This window comes from Silene latifolia, chromosome X, assembly GCF_048544455.1.
Source record: "Silene latifolia isolate original U9 population chromosome X, ASM4854445v1, whole genome shotgun sequence".
NCBI classification, from domain to species: Eukaryota; Viridiplantae; Streptophyta; class Magnoliopsida; order Caryophyllales; family Caryophyllaceae; genus Silene; species Silene latifolia.
The window spans coordinates 342,505,902-342,518,412 of NC_133537.1; the positions used below are offsets into that span (position 1 = coordinate 342,505,902).

General features: G+C 36.7%; 2 protein-coding genes across 2 annotated transcripts; both read right to left on the reverse strand.

Annotated features, from left to right (window-relative positions):
• Positions 1 to 772: 772 nt before the first annotated feature.
• LOC141621076 (uncharacterized) lies at positions 773 to 1,156 on the reverse strand. Its single transcript, XM_074437790.1, has one exon. It carries the CDS (start codon positions 1,154 to 1,156, stop codon positions 773 to 775), a length of 384 nt encoding a protein of 127 aa, XP_074293891.1.
• A 9,169-nt stretch (positions 1,157 to 10,325) lies between these two features.
• Positions 10,326 to 10,988, reverse strand: LOC141621077 (uncharacterized). Its single transcript, XM_074437791.1, has one exon. The coding sequence runs from the start codon at positions 10,986 to 10,988 to the stop codon at positions 10,326 to 10,328; it is 663 nt and encodes a 220-aa protein (XP_074293892.1).
• Between the last annotated feature and the right edge of the window lie 1,523 nt (positions 10,989 to 12,511).

Genomic DNA, 12,511 nt, shown 5'->3' on the forward strand with positions numbered 1-12,511 from the left:
CCTTCATCTTATAAATAGTCTACAAAAATGGCATGGTTCCATAAGCTTTTGTTGTAAGCTCATAATATACGAACTCAAAAAACTCGAAACAATGGCCTCAAGATCATCCTGGACTAGAGAAGAGGAGAAGGAGTTCGAGATGGCTTTGGCCGAATTCCATGATGATCCCAACAAATGGGAAAAAATTGCTAACAAAATTGGAAAAACTGTTGAAGAGGTTAAAAAGCATTATCAAGATTTAGAAGACGACATTGCAGATATCGAAGCAGGCCGAGTTAACCTTCCTGACTACAAAGACGATGACACGAAATCGTCTGAGTAAGCATAAGAGAGTGAGGATCAGATTATGTTATTCCAATTTACAATATGGTTTTTAATTAATAATAAAATTTTAGTAGTATTTCATGCATGTACTAAGCTAAGATCGATCTAGTTTACTATTAAGAAGTCGGTTTAATTCAATCATTCTTGTCGATCTAATGAAAATTAGACGATTCTTATGAATCTTATCCTATATTTCGAGATGTTTACTTCTCTTTTCGTACAATTTTAATTAGTAGTAATTTTTATGAGTTTTGGTCTATACTAAAATGACATAAATACCCTATTAGCGCGTTTTCACGTTCAAGATGTAAATTTCGTTGAGAATATCATCCAAAATCACAGAGTAAAAATTCACTCAAGAAAATTGAAATTTTTTCGAATAATATATCATTTCTGGTTCTGATGGGATCCGGTGCAAATAATATTCCGAGTAATACATATTCATGAACTAATAAACATCGGGAGGTAAATTAAACGTATTAATCAACGACGAACCACCAAATCGAACAGCTTGATCAAGATGCATCTTCAACGTATAATTATTAATTTCCGACACTCGTAATTCTTCCCTGCACTTCGAAAGCATGCAGTTCAACTTCTCCACTTCTTGTTTACTTTCGTCGTACCCTTTAAGCTTCTCATGTTGCACCACAACCATCCTTCTAAGTACACAATTCTCTTGACCGAGTTTCAAATTTTCTTCATTCAGCTTATCGGTTGTCACAGTCTGATCTTGGTCACGCGCAGTCAGAACCCTGGCTGCGCGTGACTTTAATTTGCTTCGTCTAGACTTGTAGCACAAGTCATCTCCTTGACGAATAACTCCACCCATTTAATGTCTTTTTCACTAAGTACATGTACGTCTTCTTGTTGTTGTTCTTGTGCATTGTAAAGTTCTTGGAGCTTGTGAGTGGTTGTATCGAGGTCGAGATTACAATCTTGGAGGGTTTTGTCTAGGGTTTGCGGGTCGACGAGAGGGAAGGTATTCTTGAGTTGGTTAATAAGGGTGTTTTTGTTGAATAAAGATGAAGAATGGTGTTTTTTGAAGGAAGGGTAGTATGTATCAAGGTTGTCTTCAAAGGCATGACATCTTTTTCCACACACTAATGCCGTCATCTTTACGTGATAATCTCCTCCGAGGTACTGAAGGCAATCTTTATGTATTATGTTAAGAAGTAAGGAATTTTGATGTTTGATGAAAGATTATTGAAGATATGTATGGGTATATATATAGGTTGTATGAACCGACATATGGATGGCAATTGGCAAGTGTTTAAGCCTTTATGAATTAGGATTAGGATTCCGTAAGCCTTAGAGTTTTAGGATTGCATCAGTTTAGGAAAGGCCCAACTTAATTGGGCCGGCCCAGCTGTTATTGGTTTTCTACACTAGATATACTCATCTAAGCGTAGACCTGGCAAAACGGGTCACTCGAATCGGGTACGGATCGGGTCAGTTTGGGACTGTCACACATTTTGGGTCAGGTCGGGTCACTTTTAGGTTTCCGGTCAATTTCGGAATAAGGGACTGTTGCAAACCATGAAACTTAATTCTGATATATATAATATTAATACGACTTATTACTAGTCGTTTTGGGTAATTTCAAGTCATTTGGGACCAGGTCAATTATGAGTTGGGACAGATCGGGCCGGGTCAACATTGGGTCATATAATGTTCGGCTCGGGTCGGGTATGACCCCATTTTGCCAGGTCGCGTACCGGTCACTTTTACAAAAAAAAAAAAAAGGGAAAAAAGGAAGATGATTCTTGAATGAGACGGTCTTCCGATAGCTTATAAGTTATATTTCACATTTTCTCGGCATTAGCCCGGAAAGCGTGTATCTAATATACTCCGTATTTGTGTGACGGTTCTTTTCTTTCACCTTCGAACATAATGACGTAACCAGATTCAATCATACATTTTGACAAATGTATGCTGAGCAGAAAAAGTCTAAACTTGGCAATTAGAACAAGGAACCTAAGAACAAAAGGTTTCGGGTTCAAAGCCTCATATCCCTCCGTTTAGACCAACAGAAAAATCGAATTGTAGGATGATCCTCTACTAGATTTGATCACCATAATATATGTTTTCAGGACAGATTATCTTGGACACCGAAACACAAGCATGGCAAAATACAAGCTTTGAAGTCTGAACTCTAGCTCAGTAGCAGCCACAACAAACCTAAATTTGACACGAGAACTACTGCGAAGATTGAAATTATCCCCATAAACATGCAAGATACATGAAAAATTCATCTAAGACAATATTTTGAGTGCCAAAAAACCAAAATCCCTATCCACTAAAATCTTTGTAAAGACGGAAGTCACTGGCAACACACTGCAGCAATAAAACGGAAACCTTTTTTTTTTTTTTTTTTTTTGACAACAATAAAACGGAAACCTAAGAACCGTAAAGTTAAAAAAATCACTTGTGGGTTCCCAGCTTCCTCCTGCAGACCTCATTTTCCTGAGAACATCCGACATCTCCTCTCTCTTTCGCTTGGCCCTCTTGTGGGTTCCCAGCTTCGTCTTGGCCACTTTCAGGGCACGCTTGTCCTTACCAACCTTCAGAAGCCCGGTAATCCTTTCTGACGATATCCTCACAAAATGACCCCTCACGCCGGTTTTCTGAAATTGAGAACAAACGTTGACATATAGATTAATATTATGACTGAAAGCCAAATAAATTGTACTCCGTATATTGCAGTCCTAAAAAAGAAAGGAAAGTCCTTGAACGTCCCATCTTCGACAGAAATTCCAGTATCGCAAATAGTTAAATCGAAGTAACAAACTCAGTCAACAATATAATTCAGCCTGAAACTTGTAACACTAGCATGCAAGTGAGTAATACGATAACAAAACTTACCCCTTTCCTGTCGGATGGTCTTGGAGCGAGTTCCTTCTTGATGACAATGTGACCTTGTTCATGCCAATAAAAAGACTCGTGTTCAGCTGTTTCGGAGCCATTATCTACAAATGTAATGACAATTGTTCAGATACCAGTCAGACTACGTTTATAACAGCAGTTCAAGCAACACCAAGCAGAGCCATGAAAAAGAAGTAGGTAGCGAAATCAACCGTTTAAAGAACAAAAAACTTCACCAGGATATAACAAAAAGAGACATGCCATTCACTAAATTTCGTTATTTTTCTATCGTCCATAAAAGCAGACACGGAACTACAAGGGTTAGAGCAATGACAAATCTTAACTTTTAGTTCATTTTTGAACCTTTTCTAGTTTACCTTATTACATTTGTAATCTGCCACCAATCTAAAATTTCCGCAACCTGATTCCGCCACTGCATAAAGGTAACTATGCATCTTGTTCTTCATCACACCATTTTCGAGATCATGCAAAATTCGCAGTTCATGCAACAGTTATTTCTTCTATGATCCTTCCTCTTATAAATAGTCTACAAAAAAGCATTGTTGTATAAGCTTTTGTTGTAAGCTCATAATATACGAACTCAAAAAACTCGAAATGGCCTCAAGATCATCCTGGACTAGAGAAGAGGAGAAGGAGTTCGAGATGGCTTTGGCCGAATTCCATGATGATCCCAACAAATGGGAAAAAATTGCTAACAAGATTGGAAAAACTGTTGAAGAGGTTAAAAAGCATTATCAAGATTTAGAAGACGATGTTGCAGATATCGAAGCAGGCCGAGTTAACCTTCCTGACTACGAAGATGATGACACGAAATCGTCTGAGTAAGCATAAGAGAGTGAGGATCATATTGTGTTCCAATTTACAGTCTGGTTTTTAAGAATTTTTTTCTAAAATAGGGTTCAAAGCAAAAGAAATTAACAAAATAGGGCCAACTTCAAACTAATTACCCAAAATGGGTCCACGTAGGATCGGGATGTATGAAAATTTGCTTCGGAAATAAGTCGTTGAGCGGGTGAGCGATTTGACCTTAAGTCGCTCAGCCCCATAGCGACTATAACAATTTTGCAAAATAAAAAAAAATGACATTGTAGCGGTTGGGAATCGAACTCGCGTGTTTAGACCACCAATCTTCAGACCATGACCATCAGTGCAAAGCAAATGCTATGCTGAAATTACGCATTTAAAACAAATATTCTAAACTAAATGCGTCTTGGGATTCGGTTAAGAAATTCAATACGTTTAAGCGCTGTAGTTATTCAAAGAATATCTCTTGGTTTATTGGTGAGATTAGACGTTGTAATTTTGCCGAAACCCCGGGTTCGATCCACGCTACTTCAATTTTTTTTTCCCCCAAAAATATTATAGTTTCTATAAAATCGCTTTGGAGCTGAGCGACTTTATATCAAACTGCTACCCCGCTGAGCGACTTATTCCGAAGCAAAGTTTCAGATATTCCGATCCTACGTGGACCCATTTTGGGTAATTAGTTTGAAGTTGGCCTTATTTCGTTAATTTCTTTTGTTCTCAGCCCTATTTTAGAAAAAAATTCGGTTTTTAATAATAAAATTTTAGTAGTGTTCATACATGATGTATTCATGCAAGTTATCAAGCATATTTTGTTTACTAATGATGCAAGATGAGGAATGAAGAACAAAGAATTTAAGTATAAGGATTATAATTTGTGACTAAGCTAAGTAAAACAACATTTTGATACATGCACTTCTCTTCTCGGTATCTATAAGAAAACTTACAAATTTTTACTATGAATCGGATCATAGTTTTTCTCAAACTACATTTTTTTTCCGAATTGGAAGTCAATATGAAAAAATCAATATATGATAAATGATACAGTAATTCAGGTAAAGAACTACACTATAGCTTCCATGCTTATTAAAGTTAGGAACGTATGTTGATACGCCTCCTGAGGGATTCGCGTCCATGACCAAAGAAAATACCCTTCAAAATGAATAAAAAAGGTAAACCGTAAACACATGATTGGGGGACGAAGGGAACAACAACTTTGGCATTCCTTCTGATATTGATACACAAAGGGAACCTCGCAAATGCTTTAGCTCTCTAAGTTTGTGTAGTTCAGATGGATAGCTTACAATCTTTCCCAAAGCACGGATGATGCCTCTTATAAGATAGATGACGAATCTTAGATGACATTCGACATGGTATCTTATTGTGTTCAGCCCTGTAGAAGAACTGTTTTGACACAAATTGTGCTAAATCATGAAACAAGTCATTAGTCATGCATCACATAATAGGATGTGTTGCTGCTAATATCTCTGGAAATAATCACCTTGCAATAATAAACATTCAAATCGGGGTTCTATTGGGCCAGGTCGATTTAGGTTGAGGTCAAACTGGAGTCTTGAGTTCAGGTGTCAGGTTGGGTACAGGTCCGTTTATCCGGACCGGGTCATTCGAGTTACAATCGGGAACTTGTTTAATTCGTCTTAACTCTTAAGAATATTACATTACAATTCTTAAATTGGCTATAAGTTTATAACAACCCGACTCACCACCGTCGTTATCACAACCCACGTAAAGATGAGATGTTCATCTTTGTGTCCGTTTTGTCCTCACTTAGCCCAAAAATACAAGGCCTTGTTACTAAGTGATGAGTGTAATCCCTTTATAAACATATCACAAGCTTCTCAATTTTTCGATGCGGACAATTTTACTCGCATAACCTCATGGGGTCTTAGGCCCTGTTCTTTTGGGTCCATCTCAAAATAAGGCTCTAGACCAAACTAATTCTTACTTTAGGGTCCATTTCAAACTATTTTCTCTCAATGGGTCCACGTCATCGTTTTTTTTTTATGGGCAAAAATTATATAAATCGCTACTCCAATTAGCGACTTGACATTCATATAAGAAAATTGTAATGATGTCATGAATATTAAGCCAAATCGCTACCTGAAGTAGCGATTTAGCCCTTCACTATTTCTGTCTTTCGACCAATCATTTTCGATTCAATCGTTCTCCTTTGTTTCTCCACCGTTTCACGTGATTTTCGCGTTGTTGGATTCCTCTCGCAGTAAGCTACACACTAGTATAAGTTTAAAGCCCCCTTACACGTTTTGATCATGTAACATAATACTTGATATTAGTAATAATTCATGAATTGCCACCTGCAATAACCGGGGCCAAGCAATACTTCATGCACTCGCTTTTGAAATGGTTATACAAATCCACTCCCATAAACAACAAAAACAACAAATGACTGAATGGATAAACATCAAAGGCTATGGTACTAATTAGCAGTGTGAAGGGCTGAAGGCTGCCTGTTTATAAAAGTTAAAACTGTAGCATACATATGGATTAACAGACCATCGCATAGTCTGCCAAAAAGAAGTTTCCTTGTGTTACTCAAAGCCATAAACCTATATACTGAATGCGAATAGCAGCATAAATTAAGTCAGAAGGTAAGTAGCCCAAAAAATAGAGACAGAGATGGTTTTAGTTTCGCACTAATACGCGACGTGTATTCGTGTAAGACGGTTTTACTTTCGATTTCGCACTAGTATCAAGTATCATGTTACATGGTCAAAATGTGTAGTACGGCTTTAAACTTATACTAGTGTGTAGCTTACTGCGAGAGGAATCCAACAACGCAAAAATCACGCGAAACGGTGGAGAAACAAAGGAGAACGATTGAATCGAAAATGAGAGGTCCAAAGACCAAAAAATAGTGAAGGGGCAAAATCGCTATTTCAGCTAGCGATTTGGCTTAATCTTCATGTCATCAGTCCTATTTTCTTATATGAATGTCAATTCGCTAATTGGAGTAGCGATTTGTATAATTTTTGTCCAAAAAAAAGAAAAATGATGACGTGGACCAATTGGGAGGAAATAGTTTGAAATGGACTATAAAGTGAGAATTAGTTTGGTCTAGAGCCTTATTTTGAGAAAAAATTCCTTCTATTTGCTGAACTAAACTTATAGGAACTAAACTGAACTGAATTTATAGGAGATGAACTGAACTGAACTTATAAAAATTTTACGCTTTATATATATTAATTTTTTTTCTTACAACTACTACAATACATTACAATAAAAAATATATTGCATATTACATTTTTTTTCTAACCATTTATTTCCATATTATCATCATACTTGTCACTTTCATCTTCATCTTCATCTTCATTTTCACTGACATCATCGAATCCATCTATTTTTTTTTTTCTAACCATCTATTGTTTTTAAGAATAATGTATATATGATAATTTCAATATTGGATTTTTTTTGCATTGATTTTAATGAAAATGGTAATATTTTTTTCAATTCGTCAATATTAAAAAACGGGTATGAATTTATAGTTAATATAAGTTGTATGAACTTATCGAAACTGAACTAATAGGAACTGAACTGAACTTAATTTATAAGAGCTGAACTGAACTTATAGGAACTAAACTGAACTTATAAGAACTGAACTGAACTTAAAAAGACAAATAGAAGTCCAAAGGGCCTAAGCAGTTGAGCCTTTAGGAATTAGGTCCATAGGCCTTGGAGTTGTAGAAGTTGCATGAGTTTAGGAAAGGCCCAATGTAATGGGCCAACTATTAATGCTTTCTACCCTAGATAAGCCCATCTAAGCGTAGCGGGTAGCCAGGTACTTAACTCTCATTATTGGACTAGGAGAGGTCCTATGAGAGAGCGGACCAAATTCTTCAAGATTTATTCCCAAATGTGGATTTTCTGCCCTAGATAATGATTTTATTCTTTGAGAAGGTGAAATGTGGATTATTCCCAAATTTTTCAAGATTTTGCTAAATTGAGAAAGAAAGGCAGTCATGTTGTCCACTCATTGGATAATTTTTCTTTAAGGTGAGGTCAAGACTCACCTAAAGTCTTAAGTTGAGTCTTGGATTTTCAAGACTCAACTTAAAACTTTGTTAAGATTAGGGTAGATTATTGATAGTCTTATCTCAAGATTACTAATAATCTTACTCTTATACCATTGGCAGATCCACGCATATAGGTCTGAGGTTTCGAGGCATCAAAAACAAAACTTGTTATGTATTCTGTCTAAATTTTAGGCTTTACGTAAAAATAGCTTTAATATTACATCAAAACCTCGAAAGAATTTTTTCTAGATCCGCCGCTACTGTTAGTTATTCACAAAATCTCATTGAAGACGGCGATATCCGTCACAAGCTTATGACGGATTCCATTTCCTCTCACAAAATACCCATGAGAGGTGAGTGGGGAAGCACATGAGGGGTGTCCCACCTTGTCCCCTCTCCCTTTTTGTGAGAAGTCTTCAACTGTTGGTGATTTAAGAGTAATTACCGGTTTCATTTTGCGTAATTAAGGTTGGTTCGTTAGTGGGTAATTTCTGAATAATAAATTGCAAGTTCGGGAAAATACGGAGAGTATACTTGCATAATTATTTACGGAATTGCGGAGAGTCTACTCTGAAAAGATAATTAATTAATTTCAAGGGAAACCAATTCAACGTATCAGAATAACTTCCCTCCCTTCCCTGTTTTCCTCTCTATATAAACAAAGAGGAAGAGAAGAAGCAGACAAAAAGAAATTCTTCTGACATCAACAAACGTTTAACAAACTACACACAATATTTCTATATTACGTTTCTGATCTTTGAGTGCCAAAGACAGAGGGGACCGTCTTATCTCAGTAGAAAAATTCGGTATAACCCAGGCACAAGAATAAGGGTCGAATTATTCTATTAGGAAAGCAAGAGTCGATTCGGTCTGTATTTGTTTGTCAAATTTATTATTCATAATAATCAATCCCCTAACATCAGCTTGTGACGGGATTAGCCCGTCACAAGCAAGATGCTTTGTTAGTTGTTACCCATGAGAATATACACCACAATGAACTTGTTTTCAACCACCTTTGCCAAAACACCAAAACTTGTCTATACTCATACAGTCATGCATTACCTATCATGTACCTCATACAATTTCATCTACAAAATTTTGCTTAAGATGAGTATATTATTGGTCTTTGAACTTAAAACCGCTCAAGTAGTATAGATGAGTCAAAAGTTAATTGTCTAAGGAATAACGTAACAAAGGAAAGGCTTGTCTCAATCTATTCAAGTGGATGTTATTTGATTCGTTATAATCTTAAGACAGATCACAAATGTTACCGTCTTAATTAAGACAGACCAACTAATTCTTCAGATATCATTGTTTTCTCATTCAACTGATAGTCTTCAGTCTTCACCATAAACTTCATGCATCTTGTTCTTCATCACACCATTTTCGAGATCATGCAAAATTCGCAGTTCATGCAACAGTTATTTCTTCTATAATCCTTCTTCTTATAAATAGTCTACAAAAAAACCATTGTTGGTAAGCTCATAATATACGAACTCAAAAAACTCGAAACAATGGCCTCACGATCATCCTGGACAAGAGAAGAAGAGAAGGAGTTCGAGATGGCTTTGGCCGAATTCCATGATGATCCCAACAAATGGGAAAAAATTGCTAACAAAATTGGAAAAACTGTTGAAGAGGTTAAAAAGCATTATCAAGATTTAGAAGACGATATTGCAGACATCGAAGCAGGCCGAGTTAACCTTCCTGACTATGAAGACGATGAGACGAAATCGTCTGAGTAAGCATAAGAGAGTGATGAGGATCGATCATATTGTGTTCCAATTTACAGTATGGTTTTTAATAATAATAAAATTTTAGTAGTATTCATGCATGTACTAAGCTAAGATCGATCTAGTTTACTATTAAGAAGTCGGTTTAATTCAGTAATTCTTGTCGATCTAATGAAAATTAGACGATTCTTATGAATCTTATCCCATATTTCGAGATGTTTACTTCTCTTTTCGTACAATTTTAATTAGTAGTAATTTTTTCGAGTTTTGGTCTATACTAAAATGACATAAATACTCACTTTTCTACAGTTTTCGGGTTATTGATACCCTATATATATTAGCGCGTTTTCACGTTCAAGATGTAAATTTCGTTGAGAATATCATCCAAAATCACAAGTGTAAAAATTCACTCAAAAAAATTGAAATTTCCTCGAATAATATATCGTTTCAACTATTACAAAAAACTTCTTGTTCTGATGGGATCCGGTGCAAATAAGAAATACTCCGAGTAATTTATATTCTTGAACTAATAAACATCGGGAGGTAAATTAAACGTATTAATCAACGACGAACCACCAAATCGGACCGCCTGATCAAGATGCATCTTCAACGTATAATTATTAATTTCCGACACTCGTAATTCTTCCCTACACTTCGAAAGCATGCAATTCAACTTCTCGACTTCTTGTTTATTTTCGTCGTACCCTTTAAGCTTCTCATGTTGCACCACAACTAACCTTCTAAGTACACAATTCTCTTGACCGAGTTTCAAATTTTCTTCATTCAGCTTATCGGTTGTCACAGTCTGATCTTGGTCACGCGCAGCTAGAATCCTGGCTGCGCGTGACTTTGCTTCGTCTAGACTTGTAGCACAAGTCATCTCCTTGACGAATAACTCCACCCATTTAATGTCTTTTTCACTAAGTACATGTACGTCTTCTTGTTGTTGTTCTTGTGCATTGTAAAGTTCTTGGAGCTTGTGAGTGGTTGTATCGAGGTCGAGATTACAATCTTGGAGGGTTTTGTCTAGGGTTTGCGGGTCGACGAGAGGGAAGGTATTCTTGAGTTGGTTAATAAGGGTGTTTTTGTTGAATAAAGATGAAGAATGGTGTTTTTTGAAGGAAGGGTAGTATGTATCAAGGTTGTCTTCAAAGGCATGACATCTTTTTCCACACACTAATGCCGTCATCTTTACGTGATAATCTCCCCCGAGGTACTGAAGGCAATCTTTATGTATTATGTTAAGAAGTAAGGAATTTTGATGTTTGATGAAAGATTATTGAAGATATGTATGTGTATATATATAGGTTGTATGAACCGACATATGGATGGCAATTGGCAAGTGTTTAAGCCTTTATGAATTAGGATTAGGATTCCGTAAGCCTTAGAGTTTTAGGATTGCATCAGTTTAGGAAAGGCCCAACTTAATTGGGCCGGCCCAGCTGTTATTGGTTTTCTACACTAGATATACTCATCTAAGCGTAGACCTGGCAAAACGGGTCACTCGAATCGGGTACGGATCGGGTCAGTTTGGGACTGTCACACATTTTGGGTCAGGTCGGGTCACTTTTAGGTTTCCGGTCAATTTCGGAATAAGGGACTGTTGCAAACCATGAAACTTAATTCTGATATATATAATATTAATACGACTTATTACTAGTCGTTTTGGGTAATTTCAAGTCATTTGGGACCAGGTCAATTATGAGTTGGGACAGATCGGGCCGGGTCAACATTGGGTCATATAATGTTCGGCTCGGGTCGAGTATGACCCCATTTTGCCAGGTCGCGTACCGGGCACTTTTACAAAAAAAAAGGAAAAAAAAAGGAAAAAAAAAAAGAAGATTCTTGAATGAGACGGTCTTCCAATAGCTTATAAGTTATATTTCACATTTTTCTCAGCATTACCCCCGAAAAGCGTGTATCTAATATACTCCGTATTTGTGTGACGGTTCTTTTCTTTCACCTTCGAACATAATGACGTAACCAGATTCAATCATACATTTTGACAAATGTATGCTGAGCAGAAAAAGTCTAAACTTAGCAATTAGAACAAGGAACTTAAGAACAATAGGTTTCGGGTTCAAAGCCTCAAATCCTTCCGTTTACACCAACAGAAAAATCGAATTGTAGGATGATCCTCTACTAGATTTGATCACCATAATATATGTTTTCAGGACAGATTTTCTTGGACGCCGAAACATGAGCATAGCACAATACAAGCTTTGAAGTCTGAACTCTAGCTCAGTAGCAGCCACAACAAACCCGAATTTGACACGAGAACTACTGCGAAGATTGAAATTAGCCCTATAAACATGCAAGATACATGAAAAATTCATCCAAGACGATATTTTGAGTGCCAAAAAACAAAAATCCCTATCCACTAAAATCTTTGTAAAGACGGAAGTCACTGGCAACACACTGCAGCAATAAAACGGAAACCTAAGAACCGTAAAGTTAAAAAAATCACTTCTTTTTTTCTCAGCACCTCCTGCAGACCTCATTTTCCTGAGAACATCCGACATCTCCTCTCTCTTTCGCTTGGCCAATTTCAGGGCATGCTTGTCCCTACCAACCTTCAGAAGCTCGGTAATCCTCTCTGACGACATCCTCACAAAATGAACCTGCTTGCCGGTTTTCTGAAATTGGGAACAAACATTGACATATAGATTAATATTAGGACTGAAAGCCAAATAAATTGTACTCCGTATATTG